Source organism: Microcaecilia unicolor, chromosome 5, assembly GCF_901765095.1.
Source record: "Microcaecilia unicolor chromosome 5, aMicUni1.1, whole genome shotgun sequence".
In the NCBI taxonomy this organism is placed as follows: Eukaryota; Metazoa; Chordata; class Amphibia; order Gymnophiona; family Siphonopidae; genus Microcaecilia; species Microcaecilia unicolor.
Window position 1 is genome coordinate 311,101,780 of NC_044035.1, and position 18,327 is coordinate 311,120,106.

At 43.3% G+C, this 18,327-nt stretch overlaps 1 protein-coding gene across 3 annotated transcripts in view; it reads right to left on the bottom strand.

The window, feature by feature from the left end:
- Positions 1–18,327, bottom strand: part of PHKB (phosphorylase kinase regulatory subunit beta) — a 435,362-nt gene that overhangs the window by 109,917 nt on the left and 307,118 nt on the right. For all 3 annotated transcript variants that reach the window (XM_030204379.1, XM_030204381.1, XM_030204382.1), the window contains one exon: positions 16,236–16,330. In XM_030204379.1, coding sequence (XP_030060239.1) covers positions 16,236–16,330 — 95 coding nt within the window. The remainder of the gene's footprint in view (positions 1–16,235; positions 16,331–18,327) is intronic.

Below are 18,327 nucleotides of genomic sequence, written 5' to 3' on the forward strand. Positions count from 1 at the left end.
TCTAGCACCCGAATAGTCATTCGCATGGACTCCAGAGCACCCTCCTTCGAGGTGCTCTTCACCAGCCAATCGTCGAGATAAGGAAGCATATGCACTCCCAGTCTGCATAGCGACGCTGTGACTACAGCTAGGCATTTGGTAAATACTCTGGGCGCAGACACCAGACCAAAAGGCAGTACACGGTACTGGAAGTGCTGTGTTCCCAGCCGAAATCTAAGATACTTTCTGTGAGCTGGAAATATCGAGATGTGTGTGTAAGCATCCTTTAAGTCCAGAGAGCATAGCCAATCGTTTTCCTGAATCATGGGAAGAAGGGTGCCTAGGGAAACCATCCTGAACTTTTCTCTGACAAGAAATCTGTCCAGGGCCCTTAGGTCTAGGATGGGACGCATCCCCCCTGACTCCTTTTGCACAAGGAAGTATCTAGAATAGAACCCCAGCCCTTCTTCCCTGGTGGAATGGGTTCGACCGCTTGGGCCTGTATAAGGGCGGAGAGTTCCTCTGCAACTACCTGCTTGTGCTGGGAGCTGTAGGACTGAGCTCCCGGTGGGCAATTTGGAGGCTTGGATTCCAGATTGAGGGTGTATCCTAACCGGACAATTTGAAGAATCCACCAGTCAGAGGTTATAAGAGGCCCCTTTGGTGGAAAAACATTAACCTCCCCCCAACTGGCAAGTCGTCCGGTACGGACACGTTTACTTAGGTTATGCTGAACTGGAGCCAGTCAAAAGCCCGTCCCTTGCTTTTGCTGGGGAGCTGCAGTGGCCTTAGGCGCACGCTGTTGACGAGAACGAGCACGCTGGGACTGAGCCTGGGCAGGCTGCCGAGAAGCAGGAGTGTACCTACGCCTAGCACAGGAATAGGGAGCACTCGTCTTCCCTCCAAAAAACCTCATAGTTGAGGAGGTAGTAGCAGAAGACGCCCGGCGGGAGAGAGAATCCATAGCATCACTGTGCTTCTTGAGCTGGTCAACCAGATCCTCTACTTTCTCACTAAAAAGGTTATACCCCCGGCAAGGTACATCCGCCATCCGCTGCTGGACCGAATGATCCAGGTCAGAGACATGCAGCCAATAGAGTCTGCGCATCACTATACCCTGGGCAGCGATCCTGGATGCTACATCAAAAGTGTTGAATGTACCCCTGGCCAGGAATTTTCAACTCGGCCTGCTCCGGAGGGAGTGCATCAACCAAGCTAGACAGTTGCCTCACCGAGTTCCGCAAGTGGATACTTGTGGAGAGCTGGTATGTCTGGATTTTGGCAGCGAGCATAGCGGCCTGATTTGCCTTCCTTCCAAAAGAGTCCAAAGTTCTAGATTCTCTGCCTGGGGGCGCCGAGGCATAGTCCCTAGTACACTTGGCTCTTTTGAGAGCTGAGTCCACCACCATGGAATTGTGAGGTAGCTGAGACCTCATCAATCCAGGCTCCCCGTGGATCCGATATTGGGATTCAGTCTTTTTTGGGATCACGGGATTAGACAGATGCGACCAGTTTCGCATAAGGACTTCCTTCAGTACATTATGTAAAGGAGTCATTGCAGCCTCTCTAGGTGGAGAAGGATAATCCAGGACCTCAAGCATCTCAGCCCTGGGCTCATCCTCAACCTCCATAGGGAAGGGAAATAGCCGCAGCCATTTCACGGACAAAGGAGGTAAAGGATAGACTCTCCGGTGGAGAAAATTTCCTTTCTAGTGGAGGGGAAGGTTCAGAAGGATTCCCATAGGACTTGTCAGAAGAAAAGTACCTGGGATCCTCCTCTTCCTCCCACGAATGCTCATCTTCAGTATTGGACAAGACATCCCTCAGAGCAGTCCGAAACTGAGCCTGCTTCGACGCTGAGGAATGACGTCCTCGATTGCGGTGCTGAGAAGTCGACGCCCGCCTGGATTCCGGTGAAGCTTCCTCCACCGACGTCGAAGGGGAGCTGACCTGGGTGGCAGGCGGCACCGAGGTCGGGGACCTCACCACAGGCGAAGAGCCTGACGCCGCTGCAGCAGATGGTATGGAAGGCGCAAGCACCCTTACCACCGAAGCAGACTGGCGCAGCAATCCTTCCAGAAGCTCTGGAAGCAGGGCCCTGATGCACTTGTCGAGAGCCGCCATCGGACAAGGCTGCGGGGTCAGTACAGGAGCCGGTGGCAGAATCCGGGCTACCAGAAGACCGCCGCATCGGCACCTCCTGAGTAGAAGAGGAGTGATACTCTCGGCGCTGACGCTTCTCGGGTGCTGATTCCCTCAACGCCCTGGAGCTCCGGCACCATGTGTCGAAGGAAAATGATGACGGTGCTTCTTCTCCTTCGCTCGTCATCGAGACTCCTCGGTACCGATGAGGAAGACGTGGATTCCTCACACCTTCTCGGGGCCGGGTCCGACGAAGGTCGGTACTGGGGGCCCTGCATAACAGGAGGCCTCGAGGCAGGTGGAGACCCACTCGATGCCTCACTGCTCCCAGCACGAATAGGTCTTTCAGCAGCCATTACCTCTCTCCTCGACGTCGATGCTCCTGTCGATGTCGACCTCGGTACCAATGTCGACATCGAAGAACTGGACCAGGCCCCAGAAAGCTTCTTTCGTTGGGCCTCTCGAGACGCTTGGGCCCATTTCTTCATACGAAGACACAGACTACAAGAGGCTGGGCTATGGTCGGGCCCAAGGCACTGGATACACCAGGCGTGGGTATCTGTACCTGAGAGGGTTCAGTTGCACCGAGTACAACGTTTGAAGCCACTGGGTGTCTTCGATGACATGGAAGGAAAAACGGCTTTGGCGAAATCAAAAGACGCGATTGTGCCTGTTAAAAGAAAAAAGGACACAAAAGTAGGGAACAAGCCGGCCGTGTCGAAAAACAAAGGAAACTTTAAAAGGGGACAAAAAAATAAAGGACACTACGGGTACCTTTTATTTATTTTTTAAAATGGTAAATTGTTAAAAGAAAATAAGAAAAATAAGGCAAAAAAGCCACGAAACAGACAAAGACTCTTCCCAGGCCTGAGAGGAGTGCAGAAAAACTCTACCGTACCTCAACACAGAGAAAAGAAAACTGAGAGGCGCGCTCGCGCGACGGGCGGGAAATCAGTCCATGCTTGCGCGCCAGAAGACTCTGGCAAAACTTTTTAAATATTTTGCTTGCAAAATGCAGTTCGATTCCCGGGCTGAAGCGGACGTCGACCCACATGTGAGAACAAGCAGCCTGCTTGTCCTCGGAGAATAAACTAATCCAATTTGATTATTGAAAAGAAACTTGAAACTTTTTAGATTCCTACTTTCAAATTTAAGAACTGGCAACACAGTGAGTGATGTACCCCAGACAAGGAAGAGAGATTATATGCTTTTTTTCACCATTTTGAATTGTTCATTGATGTATAACTGTTCAGATGATGTATGAACAGGTTATAAGTTGTGCTTGTTCAGCTCAAAAATTTAACTGACACAACTATATGGCCAAATGTTGAAAAATTACTTCTAGGACATAGCACCTAGGCTAAAAAGCAGCCAATATACTTTATTAAAAAAACAGCTGAGCTACTCATTTCTCACCTAATAAAACTACTTGCCATGAATAAAAGTTTATGAACTGCTGCGCCTGACAATATCCATTATCAAATCTATGCATTTCTGGTCCAGGAGATCTGGCACATCAGCCATTTTTGGCTTTAGAGCAGGGGTTCTCAACCCAGTTCTCAGGAGACCCCAAGCCAGTCAGGTTTTCAGGATTCCTACAATGAATATGCATAAGATAAATTTGCATGCACTACCTCCATCCATATCAAGCATATTCATTGTAGGACTCCTGAAAACCAGACTGGTTTGTGTCCTACTGTCCTGAGGACTGGATTAGAGGATATGATGTTACAAGAAACTACCTAATGTGCAAAACTAATATTATGAGACAATGCATGTACTATACTGTTGCAACATTTTTTTTCTGATCCCACCCCTCTGTAATGACCTTCCTGTATGATGATGCTTGTCTACCTCTGACCTTTACCTCTTGTATACCAACTTTCATTCAGCCACCAGTTCCAAAATTTACCAACAGCAATCAATGTTTTGGTGAAATAGAAAGCATTACAATAATCATTTGAATTTCCAGTAAGGAAACAAAAGCAGATAGAAAATATGTATTTGACAAACATTAAAAAATATATCTCAGGAATAAACAAACTGTAAAATAAAAAACCATAACACATGATGGTGGTGTGCTTACCACATACCACAGATTCTTCAAAATGCACACGAGGGCCCTATTTTGTATAAGGGCACACGAGTTAAGGTCTAGCAAGAATTGTCTGCAACTACTCTCCAAAAGCATAGAAAATTCCAGATGTCACCCTTCTCCTGTGCAAAGAGAGGATACGTTATAAATTGCTTTTTCCCTTTAGGATGGCATTCTTTTTCAGAGGGAAAACCCACCACGTTAAAACTGTAGGAGATGATATACCATCTGATCTGACCCAACTGCGGATGATCAATCTTGTCCCTCTCTGGGCTACTACATGGTTAACGCTCAGGATGTGACAGGCCTTGCCTCTTTCTTTAATGGGACTCGAGGCCTTATATTATATGATTCTAATCCTTAAATGGACATATAAATTGCAAGTTCTCCCAGTATTTTTGTTGCACCAGGAAGAATACTCTCTACACAGTTTGGTCACCAAATTCCTATGGTGCGGCCGTTGTCCCTGACTTTCTATGTTTCAAACATATCTGCCCATCCCCAGGGTGGCTTGGGGATACTAAATGTTAAGTTTTTTTCTGTAGCTAGTTGTCTGAGACATCTCACGGACTGGCTTTGTGGCACATTTTTTTCATGCACGACTACGGAGTGCAGGCTTCTGGAGCTCCACCATTTTAGTTTTTGGATTCAGACCACCTTGACAACAGTTGGAATTCCATCCTCTTATGCTCCTATTTTTTTTTTAAACTCCAGCCACATATCCAACTCCGAGTGTAGTCGGTGGTCTACAAGAGTCTCCGGAAATCCCACAAAGTGGAGATTAACTCTCCAGAATCTGTTTTCAATGTCATCAAGTTTTGCCGCTTGTTCTTTGACCATCAGCTGAAGTGCCTCAATATCATGCTGGCTGTTGTGCGCGCTGTCCTCCATGTCAGATACCCGTACCTCTAGCTCTCCCGTTCGCTTCAAGAGATCTGATAGCATATGCTGAACCGAGGTAAGCTGCTGTGATAGTTGTACTAGATGTGGATCCAGAGCTTTGACTACTGCTGTGGTGATACCATCTCTCATACCCGCAGAGGCTGGCCCCAGCGAGGCAGGTGCAGAATCTGCCATTTTGGAATCTGCCACTTTTGCCTTACTCCCGTCTCGTTTCTGTCCTTTATTCGTTATTTGTGTACCGGTGCTGAGCAGAAACTTGTCCATAAACGTTGCCACCCCTTCAGATTGAAGTTCTGGGGGTAGGGCATGCCCCCATCTCCCAGGATCCTCTTTCCCTTGAGGGCTGTCCCTAGGCTGAGGATTATTCTCCCCTCCTCATTTCTTGTTTCATAGGCTAAGCTTAGGGGTCTTACAGGGATACCATTACTGTTCTTCCCCACAATATGTCAACTGCATATTTTATCAATATCATCATTCAAAAATCACAGGCAAGTAATGCATGATTCTGCAATATATGTTTAATTCTGGAAACAAATGGCAGTCTGGACTTGGGGTGATGGAAATAATCAAACCTATTTAGAAATAAAGACTCACCAATACCAGCATGAATTTCTGATAACCTAGTATGGAACAAAGGCTTTAATCCGGCAAAAAAAGAAAACTAAAGTTGATTTGACAACATATTTTCTGAGCTTCTGAATGGTAGCTAACCCAGAGAACAGAACCTTCTAGATTTATTAAAGTGGTGTTTGAGACTTTCCTTCAAGTTATGACTATAATTATCACCTACATAAAGCATCAGTGGGCACCTTGACTCTGAGCACTGCAGCACTGTAATTTAAGCTTCCAACATATATTTGCTTAGAATATACTATTTTATGAGTTATTACAGTTAGATCAGACCACAGATTCATAGCTGAATGCCCCAACAAGCTGTGAAATATTAGTCTTCCTGTGCCTCGAGAGAGACCTTATGATGACTGCCTCCTAATACACCTTTTGTCACTGAATGCTTCTCAAGCTGGAACAGCAAGGTTAAAAAAAAAACAAAAAAAACCATGGTAAACACTATAAACAAAGCTACAATATAGTGCAATAAATTTCACTTACTAGGTGGAAGGGGATCCATGAACTATAATCTCTTGCAAAGAGAGAAACATTACTTCAAGACAAATTACTATCAATGGAGCCTTTAAGTCACTAAAAGCATACTCCTTGTTAGGAAAAATGGTCTAATTATTTAGAAATTCATCAGCAAGAAAAGAGACCACTAGAAGGCAATTAAGGGCAAATGCCAGATGTTATTGTACATTCCAACTATAGGAACAGTACGAAATTATGAATCCCAAACTATTATACTGTTTGGTTTGCAAAACATTCCCATTCGTAACATATAATTACATTCAGAGATACGTTTCTGTCTTATGGCCTTTGTTTCTCATTGTGAAAGTTGCTTTGCTATACTGCTTGAAAGGTGGCATGCCAAATAAACTAAGTAACATAGAGGGGTATAATCAAACGGCGCCGGCGAAATCGATCGCCGGCGATCTATTTTGGCAGCGCCACAACAGCTGGCCGGAATCGTATTATCGAAAAAGATGGCTGGCCAACTTTTGTTTCGATAATACGGTTGGGGCCGGCCAAATGCCACAGATCGCCAGTGATGTAACCACTTGGCCACAGCTCCACTTACTTGGGTGTCCCTCCCTTTTGATTATACCCCTCCAGGTCTCTCTCAGCCACTCACAGACAGCTTAACGCACTGTGATTGGCTGAGAGAGACCTGAAGGGGTATAATCAAAAGGGAGGGACAGCCAAGTAAGTGGAGCTGTGGCCAAGTGGTTACATCATGGCTCTTGTAATGCAGAGGTGGCTGGTTCAAATCCCACTGTTACTACTAAAAAAAACTGTGAGCAAAAACTGTTTTGATTTCCCTGTTTGGGGAGAAAGCCGGCCATTAAGAGAAGTGCACTTTCGGAGAGAAAGACGGCCATCAAGAGAAAGACGGCTAATAAGGGAAGTGCACGTCAGGGACGGCCATCAAGGGAAAATGAACGGCAGGGATTTTTTAAATTTGTATGAAGTCTTTCTTGAACATTTCTCAAAACAGTATCACAAAATACAGCACTCCAGAACAAGTAAGTCATAACATAACTGATCAGCAAGATCTTTTTTTTTTTTTTTTACGAGCTGGCCGACTGGCTTCCCCTCCTAGGAAGGAAATGTTTTAAAGTTTTTTTTTTGGGTGGGAGGGGGTTGGTGACTACTGGAGGAGTATGGGGAGGTCATCCCCGATTCCTTCCGGTGGTCATCTGGTCAGTTTGGGCATCTTTTTGAGACTTGGTCGTGAAAATAAATAGACCAAGTAAAACCGGTCAAATGCTCGTCATCGCCGGTTTTCTTTTTTCCATTATCAGCTGAAGCCGGCCATCTCGTAAGCACGCCCACATCCCGCCTTCACTACCCTGCCAACACGCCCCCTTGAAGTTTAGCCGCCTCCGCGACGGAATGCCGGCGAGTGTGTCCAAAAATCGGCTTTCGATTATACCAATTTGGCCGGTTTTAGGAGTTGGCCGGCCATCTCCCGATTTGTGTCGGAAGATCGCCAGCAATCTCTTTCGAAAATATGCCTGATAGTAACACAGTAGGTGACGGCAGAGAAAGACCTGTACGGTCCATCCAGTCTGCCCAACAAGATAAACTCATATGTGCTACTTTATGTGTATACCTGACCTTGATTTGTATCTGCCATTTTCAGGGCACAGACCGTAGAAGTCTGCCCAGCACTAGCCCCGCCTCCCAACCACTAGCCCCGTCTCCCACCACCGACTCTGCTACCCAATCTCCGCTAAGCTTCTGAGGATCCATTCTTTCTGAACAGGATTCCTTTATGTTTATACCACGCATTTTTGAATTCTGTAAGATGTGTTTGTTTACTAGCAACGAAAGCTGCAAGCACAAAAGCACCTAACTGGTGGTCAGAGGTATCATGACAAACACAGGAGACACACACCATGAACAAACATTTCTATGTTCTCTAGTCAACTGAATAGAAGCCATGTTATTTCTAAAACTGGACTGCTTTATGAAAAATGGTGTCCACAATACTTTTGCACACTATAACTCAATTGTTTGGATTCTTGTAATGCTCTGTTTTAAGATCTGTGGAAAATAATCAGGAATGTAGCCATATTACAGGTGCAAAGAAGTTTGATTATGTTACCCTTCTCCTAAAAAAACACTGGTTGCTTGTACCTTCTCAAATTCCTTTGAAGCTTCTAATGTTGGTATATTAAGGGAGAAAGTTATCAAAATTATCGAGCTGCGATAGGGCAGTAACTCACATTATCTGACAATGTGACTTAAATGGCACTAACGCCGGTTGGTTAATGCATTAGTTAAGTCACTGTGAGGTAAATAGTAATGAGATGCAAAACTATATAAATACTAAACTATGGCTGGTGCACACAAGCCACAGTATAGCTGGCAAACTAATAGCTAGGGTTATTTTACTGCCTGGCAGCATTGGGCCTCAAAGCATAGGATTGAGTTAAGTTAAAAAGCCCTAATGATTCTGGCTGAGTGAACTTTCCAAACTTTATTATAATAATCAGGCATTCTATTACTACTACTATTAAACATTTCTATAGCGCTACTAGACTTACGCAGCGCTGTACAAATTAACATGAAAAGACAATCCCTGCTCAACAGAGCTTACAATCTAAATTGGACAGACGGACAGACAGCTAGGGGTGGGGAAATTGCAGTGGTAGGGGTGATAAGTGAGGGTGTTGAGTAAGAGAGTCATGGTTAGGAGTCGAAAGCAGTAGCAAAGAGGTGGGCTTTAAGCCTAGACTTGAAGACAGCCAGAGACTGAGCCTGACGTACTGGCTCAGGGAGTCTATTCCAGGCATAGGGAGCAGCGAGATAGAAGGAACGGAGTCTTCTATGTGCCACCTCTTGGTGAATTAATGATCATGCAGTAGAAGCCTCTACTATTTGGCTTCCTATTGAACAGGAATTAATCCTATCCCACTTTCATACAGATTTGGATCAACTAGGATTCAAAAGACAGATGGTGGATTCAGGGGCAGAAAGGGTTGAGGGAGACATACAGGACAATGGGAAGGAAGAAGGGAAAAGAGAGGGAGAAATGCTGGACCATGGGGGGGGGGGGGGGGCAGGAGGGAAGAGAGAAGGGACAGGAAAATGCTGGAGAGAGTGGAGTAGAAGGGACAGGCTTTGAGGGTGAGGTGGGGAGAAAGAGGGAGCAGATACTAAGCTAAAAAGGGGGAGAAAGGAAGAGGCTGGGAATGGTGGAATCGTGTGGGAGAAGCCGAGGGGGAGGGAGGGAATGAATGAATAAGAGGAGGATAGTGATTACATGGGGTAGAAATATGTTAATAGAGAGTACATTAAATATGAAAGGGAATGGAAGGCTGGGGAAGGAATGAGATAGGGAATGGGAAAGCTAATGGGTGAGAGAAGGAGAAGTAAATTTGATAGATAGCTGAAAAGTAAAAAGAAGGGTGAGAAAGAAGGTGAAATATGAGTGGAGAGAGAGGCAGAAAAGAAGAAAAAAAGAGAAAAGAGCCAAAAAGAAATTATCAATATGTCAGAGACAGGTGTGCTGAGGGAATAGAACAAGACAGGGGAGAGCAGAAAACACAAATGGACAGCAGCCACTTGAAGACAAATTTAGCAGAGGACAGACAGGAAAGAAGAAGCTGGAACCAACATGATGGAAAAATAAAATGTCCAACAACAAAGGTAGAAAAAAACATTTTGTTTTAAATTTATTAACTGAAATATGTTAGCTTTTGGAAATAAACAAATATCAAACAACTGGGGTGAAGTGAATAACAGTAAATACAACCCTAACAATTCAGTGTGTAAGGTTCTAATATAATATCCTCTTATAAATGATTAAAAACATTTGTTTTGAAAAGGAAGAAAAAAAGCCTCAGAACTGGACGAGGGTGTTGCAGTACATGCTGGGTCTTGGAGTTCCCACTTTAAATTTTGTCTACATATTTTTGTTTCTAATTTGGGATCCCATGTTCTGTATTTGGTTGAGGGCCTGTCAATGTGAACTGGCAGGTGGGGCGATCGGAGGGGAAGCAAGAAGGAGAGGGGATCAGGGGCGGAGGGGCCCTCCTTTATATTCTGACCTGAGCCCCGGCATGTCAAACACTAGTCTTAACCTTTGCTGTAGCTGGTGAGGATCCCGAAGCATCGCCAGCTGAAGATATCCTCCAAAGGTGGTCAGAACTCCTATCTATCAAGCTCTGCAGTCGCAGCAGCATCCTTGAACCATCAACAACTAAGCATGTGTCGGGTGCAGCATCGGTGGCTCAGGGACATTGTTGATGTCTGTCAAGCTTGGTAAAAGGGAGTTCTGGTTGCTTTTTGGGGAAATCTTCAGCTGACAGACTTTGGAGATCCTTATTAGCTAAAGCATTTATATTTTGAGTTGGAAGGTGCTGGGGGAGGAGAGTGGGGGGGGGGGGGGGGGGGGGGGAGGGCGGAAGCAGAGAGAAAATGTTGTGCTCACCTGCTTTGAGTTCAGACCCACCTAAAATTGACTTTCTGGCTACATCACTGCTAGAAAGTGCTAAGTGCTTCTCTGGGAGCAGGTGCAGTATGTTAATCTGAATGTTAATGCATGACCTGCAATAAAAAAAAATGGGAATACCCTTTCCTGATGTAGTGTTAGTTTTGGGCTTGTCACTCATTAAAAATATGTGAAATTCCATTGAAACTTATTTTTACTTTACTGCTTCTGAGCACTGCTGTAAGGATTTTCAGGCATGATTATTTTACTACAGGTAGGTATCAGCACCACACTAAGAATGGATAGGCAAAGGCCCCTCTTATTTAATCCTACAGATCTACTTTGGTTTACTCTGTAAAACCGTTTTCTAACCTGCATATTGGGAAGGCATGATATTAAAAAAATACTAAATAAAATATATAAAATCTAGGGACTTTAGCATGTGCATCTACCATTCTGAGTCATCTAAATTATGTATACATCAGCCAGCTTAAGGAGTTATCCAGTGAGGGGACCGTCAAAGGGAGGGTGCATGGGAAAAATAAGATGCACATTCTTTTGTCTAGAAACCATGATGTCTTTAGAAATAAAACACCTTTCAAAAACACAAGACATAAGATCTAATTTTGTTACCTAAACATAATTGTGCATTTGTGTTAGACAGTAAGGTTATGGTTAATTCATTTATATTCCAACTTAAATCCAAACCAGTGTACAAGAACACATACATAACATAAAATATGAAACTAAACTTGCAATACATATATAAAATGCAATAAAATCTGCAAACACAGTAAATAAAAAAAAGCTAACAGATATCATAGTATGCATCAGAAAATAATTATGCATTTCATGCACCAAATGTCAGACAACACAAGTAACTGTTCAACCATTTCTTATGAACAGCTGCATCAGTTAAGAACTGTATCAGTAAGAAATGAGGTCAATGATAACAGATTTACTCGGCACAGATGTTTTGATATTACTACAATGTTTGCTGCTAAAACTGAATAAATTATTGCTAAATCACTAATATATGAAAGAAAGCAAATTTTAATATAGATCCACAGTCTAGAAAAACTTAACAAATCATTATAGGTAATTTTATAACTGTATAAAAAGTTTGGGGTCCTTTTACCAAGCTGCGGTAAAAAAGAACCCCGCGTTAGTGGCGGGGGCCCTTTTTGCCACGTGCTACGCCCCTTTTTACCACAGCGGGTAAAAATGGCATGGCCGTGTGGTAAGATTTAACTTACCGTGTGGTGCAGGGGGAAGCACTTAACACCACCCATTGAGGTGGTGTTAACGGCTCCCTCGCTAACCTGGCGGTAACCGTGTAGCGTGCGGTGCTGCCTGATTACCGCCACTCTGGAAAATAGCTATTTTCCGTAGCATGGGAAACGGCGCAAGCCAGAGCTGGAACTACCACCAGAGCCCATGTTCAGTCAGTGGTAATTCCAGATTAGCATTCGGTAAGCCCACGTTGGGTTTACCACCATTCAGTTAAAGGGACCTATGTGCATAGTTTTTTTTGTGTGAACTTGACTGCATTCTTGAAGCCAGAGTACACACCTGTTGTAAATCCATTTTGAACACTACTCCAGAAAAACTACGCACACACATTTACACTTCCTCTTTGCCACAAAGAAATTTGGGGGTAAATTTATGGACATATTGTTGAATTTTCAAATGTATGTATATAAATGCAAACCCATCCCATCTCCATAAAACATCTCAGGCTCAATCCAGTTCAATCTATGCTAAAACACACATTATCAAGTGGGCAATTTTATAAAAGTCTATTTCCAATGGTTAAAAAAAAAATGGAGAATGTAGGACAGAATTTTGCACAAATGCAATTGACACAGCAACATCTTTAACCAAGGTTATTTGATTTTAGATCCAATCTTGAAAACATGGATAATGTGATAAGAAGTATTAATTTGAGACTACTGAATTTCCCCAGGGATTCAAACTTTCTAGTTAAGGCTCTACTTAACAGATACATGGTTGTAAAGTTGAAAATATCAAAGAATCTACACCAAAAATTGTCTGTTGGGAAACGTGGAAAAACTGTAGCAATGGGGGAAATATCTGCTGACTCTGGAAACTTCGAGAGACACTTCTGGGAATACTGATAATCCTAATTCTAATATTACTCTCTTAGGGGTCCTTTTACTAAAGTGGGCTAATGGATTTTTAAAAATGTAACAGGAAGTCTTTATTAGAACTGAAACAACACAATACTTAATAGTTTGTAATTGTCTGTGCATTTTTTCTTTATTGATTTATTTATTTTCGCCCTCTTCACTCTACTGAAACTGTACTTACCAAAGTCTCTAATGACCTGCTGCTGGCTAAATCCAGAGGTCTCTATTCTATCCTTATCCTTCTTGACCTATCTGCTGCTTTCGACACTGTTGACCACACTATACTTCTAGATATGCTGTCCTCGCTTGGATTCCAGGGCCCTGTTCTTTCCCGGTTCTCCTCTTACCTCTCACTTCATTCTTTCAAGTGTTCACTCTAGTGGATCCTCTTCAACTTCCATCCTGCTTTCTGTTGGTGTGCCTCAGGGTTCTGTCCTTGGACCCCTCCTTTTCTCCATCTATATCTCTTCCCTTGGTACCCTGATTTCATCCCATGACTTTCAATACCATCTTTACGCTGATGACTCTCAGATCTAAATCTCCACCCCTGAAACCTCAACCTCGATCCCGGACAAAATCTCAGCCTGCTTGTCCGACATTGCTGCTTGGCTGTCTCAACGCCATCTAAAGCTCAACATGTCCAAAACTGAACTTCTCGTTTTTCCCCCTAAACCTACTTCCCCTCTTCTCTATCTCTGTTAATGGCTCTCACATCCTCCCTGTCTCCTCGGCTCGTAACCTTGGAGTCATCTTTGATTCCTCTCTCTCCTTCTCTGTGCATATTCAACAGATCGCCAAAATCTGTCATTTCTTTATCTACAATATTAGCAAAATTTGCCCCTTCCTTTCTGAATACGCTGCCAGAACCCTTATCCACACCCTTGTCACCTCTTGCTTGGACTATTGCAATTTACTTCTCACTGGTCTTCCGCTCAGCCATCTCTCTCCTCTCCAATCTGTCCAAAATTCTGCGGCACGACTTATTTTCCGCCAGAATCGTTATACCCACACTAGCCCGCTCCTCAAGTCACTTCATTGGCTCCCTGTCCGCTTCCGTATTCAATTTAAAAAACTTCTCGTACTGACCTTTAAATGCATCCACTCTGCAGCCCCCCATTACCTCTCCACTCTCATCTCTCCCTACATTCCTCCCCGTGAACTCCGCTCACTGGACAAATCTCTCTTGTCGTTCCCCTTCTCCTCCATTGCTAACTCCAGGCTTCGCTCCTTTTCTCTCGCGGCACCTTATGCCTGGAATAGACTTCCTGGACCTATACGTCTAGCTCCATCTCTACCTGTTTTCAAATCTATGCTGAAAACCCACCTTTTCACTGCTGCTTTTTAGCTCCCATTACTCCCTCACCTGTAACTGTCTTGTCTGTCTGTATTATTTAGATTGTAAGCTCTTTTGAGCTGGGACTGTCTCTTTGTATCAGGTGTTCAGCACTGCGTGCATCTGGTAGCGCTATACAAATGATAATAATAATAATAATTGTGTTTGTGTAGGATGTTGTACAAGCTTGCCTTGGTGGTATTAGTTGTTAGTCCCTGGATTGTTATGGGGGTTCTGGTTTGGTTCTACCAGTTGGTGGTGTGAGTGTTGTCTATCAGAAATGTGTACTGGGATGTTGTTCCATTCATTGGGTTAGGCAGCTCGTAGTCCAATTATCCAGATTGTTATTACGTAGTAAAGAAGCCATGACCTTAAATTGGCCAGGTTGAGGAATGCTGTGGTATTAGGAGGGAGGTCAGGCTGTGTTTTTTTTCAGTTTTGTGTATCACTCGATTAGGTCAGACTTCGCTGGTCATGATTTTTATTTTTCCTTCTGAAGTGAGTATGTGTGTGAGTTTAATTTGGCCCGCCGATTCTCTGTTGCGTAAGTCATTGGTTTCCAACCTCAGTAGTTGTCTTCTATGCAGGCACTTCTCTTTTTGGGTGGGTGACAAGGTTTGAGGCGGTTCTGCTGCAATTCAAGTGTTGGGTCCGGTGCCGACGTTCCGCTTGCTCTCCGTCTCTCCTTTCCGGCGACTGGCTCCGGCAGTTGGATGTTGTTCATGTAACATCTAATTCCTTGTATGCAGCTACTTAACAGCTCTCTAGGGTGAGTAGTAATGTTGCCCTGATCAGAATCAGGGCAGACTTTCTCTGCTGCTCTTGTTTCTTCTGCTGCTGCTGGGGTGGACTCCTAATGGAGGATTCTCTTTTCCTGTATGTCATAGGTTGCTCCCACTTTTCTTGCGCCACGACTCTTCTCGTTTTCCGCCTGTGTCTGGTCATGATGTTGGGGTTATTGTAGGTGTTTTCTTTCACTCTCTGACGTGGGTTGAGGTTGGATGGTGTGCAGATGTGGTGCGGGCCGTTTTCTCTGGAGTTTCTCACCCTGAGGCTGAGGGCGGTGAGTCCCGGGGTTTTGAAGGTGGAGTAGCAGCAGTGTTGTGGACTGATCGGCATCTCTGCTGCTCTCCTATGAAGCAGAGCCATTATCGAGCAGCCTGAGTGCAAGAGAACTCGGGACCGATGTGCAGAAGACACAGCGCTGCAGAGCCCAGGTTTGCTAAAGTGATTCAATTTCACTAACCTGGGCTGCAGATCAGTAGCTCAGTGATCTGCAGTTTTCCTTGGCTGGACGCTCCCTTTCACAACACGGTTTGGGATTGTCTGCCGGTGTGTTCTGGCATCGCTTCCCAGCTCTACTAGCCTGAGCCACAGATCAGCAGGTCAGTGATCTGTAGTGTTCTTTAGCTGGGTGCTCCCTCTCGCAAAGTAGTCCGCATTTGCCTGCTGGTATGTTCTGGTCTTCCTCGGCTCCTGTTGCAGTTCCTGCATTGCTTTCTGGCCAGGTTGGGTCGGTGCAGTTCCTCCGCTTGACTCCCATTTCGGTATGGAAGGGTTATGCATTCCTCATTTGAATTTCGGCCTGAATTAGTTTGGAGTTCCAGAGTTTGTTGCTCTATGCCCTCTTGTCTTGCCACTATATTCAAGCACCTTTCTGAGCTCATGTTCAACTTTTCTTTAAATTAGTCCCCTTATCTAACTCCTGCTACTCTATCGATCTATATGCTCCACCTTTGCTTACACCTATGCTGTCTATTAAAACGTTTTACTGCATATTGACATTGTAATGTAGTATACTATGCCATACTTTGTATATTTGAATATTTTTACAGCTGTAATTATCTATTGTTTATGTTTGACTTATTCTTGAGTGAATTTCTTCAAAAAGGCAGTAAATAAATACTAATAAATAAAAGGTCGCTAAAATTACAGTAGTATACAATAAATTGCCTCGGATTTCAACACCTTTCTCTGCACCCTATTTGACCTCTTCCTGCACCCCTTGGAGGTGAAGGCACCACCGGTTAAGAATCTCTGCAATACACAAAAAAATAATTTACTCTGGTGCATATTTACCTGATTGGAGTATCTCATGCTAATATTTCTTTGGTCCTTTGGAGCTATATAACGATGTACAGGATCAATATCTTTAGGGCATATTAATTCTTCAACTGAAAGACAACGAAGAACATAAAACAGTATAGATTTATATTAGCAATTTGTATATAAACTACTCCTCAGAGATCTTAAGCAGCCATATTCACATACTTGCCACTTATATTTATGGAAACTGACCAACAACAGAACCAAGTTTTGAACTCAGGAAATCCTCTTCCCACCATCCAGCCATGTGACTGATTTTGTACACTAAATATTTTGCTTATTTTAGGGTAAATCAAATCCTTAGTTGTTTGAAATAAGAAGTATACAGTATCAAGTTTTACAATTACAGATAACAAAAAGTGTTCTCAGCTCTGCAGACCACTGTAGGGTAGGCTTTCAGAAAAATTAGAGAGAGACATCGAACCTGGTCAGTTTTGAACCTGAATGGCATTGTTTTTCTTCACTATAGCAGTTGTATGGAACTACAATTTTTACCAAGAGAAGGTATCATCGTAGATATTTGCACAGAACTGACCATTCTGGCTCACCCAGTGTGCCTGGATATTCACATGTACAATGTCCTAGCAAGGTTATATCCCAGCTGGCAGTCATAAAAGCTTGGCTGCTTGCAAGTTATTCTTACGCAAATTAATTTTGTTGCCTTCTGTCTCTGGTCTTCTACTACTCTGATAGATAAGCATACATTCCCATAATTAAACTCTTGGGTACCTCCTTCCATTTCTTTTACATAACCTCTCAATCTTGTTTTTACCACTTGACTTTGATTTATATGCCAAGCATATGTGAATCCTATTACAGTTTTGATGTCCACTACATCTGTAGATATAGTGAAGCTCTCTGAATACAGTGGTTGCTTTAGAAACCCCAATACAGCATAAGTTGTTTCACTGTGTCCAGAGAAGTGTAATGTGAGTTGAGTCTCAAGTGAGCCCAGTTCACCCAATTGTTTTGAAAAGTTAACATCTATATTTGTGCGTAGATTATCCCAGGCATCTATTACCCTTTAACATATTTCTTCTAAGCTTCTCTTTCTCTACTGCCATAAGATGACCCCATGTTCTTTAATTTGTAATTTCTTATGCAAAACTAGGCTCTCCTATATTTCACTGTAGTCTCCAATACTGGATACAGTAATAGAGATTATTCAGTGAAGTTATTTATACATGCTGTAGTAAGTATTAAAATTCTTAATACTAGAAAAGATGAATACTGATCTTGAAATGCTGAAGCAGGACTGCTTTTCAGTATGTCGACTATGAATATTTATGAAGGTTTTGTACACAATAGCTCTAGTTCACAGTTAACAAATGTATTTTGGTTATCATCAAAGAGAACCATTTTTGGCATTCAAAAACCAAACATTAATCTTCCAGGTTATACTTTGATGAATTTTAAGCCTATAATGTAGTGCTAGAAAATCACAGGAAGTAGAACCATATTAATTATAGGGTTCAGACAGAAAAAAAAGAGGAGGTAAGAAACACAATGTAATAAACAGAGTGGTTTACTTAGCTAGAGCTGTGATTCAGAAAAAGTAGTGTAGCCAGATGTGAATTTGTGGGTAGGTCCAAGGGTGAACTTGGTAGGCCCATGGATTTTTTCCTGTTAGCCCTGCCACCCCCACCCTTTGACTGGTGGGGATCCCTAAGCCCTAACAGCTGAAGATGTCCTACACCACATAGCCAAAGGGAGAGGGTTCTGAACACTGGGGAAGTTGGAGGCTCACTTCCATCCACTGAAGCCTGCATCCTCCCTACACGTGAACTGTCAATTTTGTGCCTATATTAAACATAGATATCTATGTTGCCCTTAGAAAATAGATTTTCACAACTATCCCTAACAGCACCAAAATACTTTTGCACAAATGTATGTTTGCACTAAAGATGATGTACATATACATAGATATAAAAGTACTGTTGAAAAGTACATGTATATTTTACAAAACGTGTAATACACACTTGCCTAAACTGCACCCTCCAGAACACCAACCCATGATCTCTGAATAAGTACACACACTTTTCTGTGCATATATTTGGCCACATAC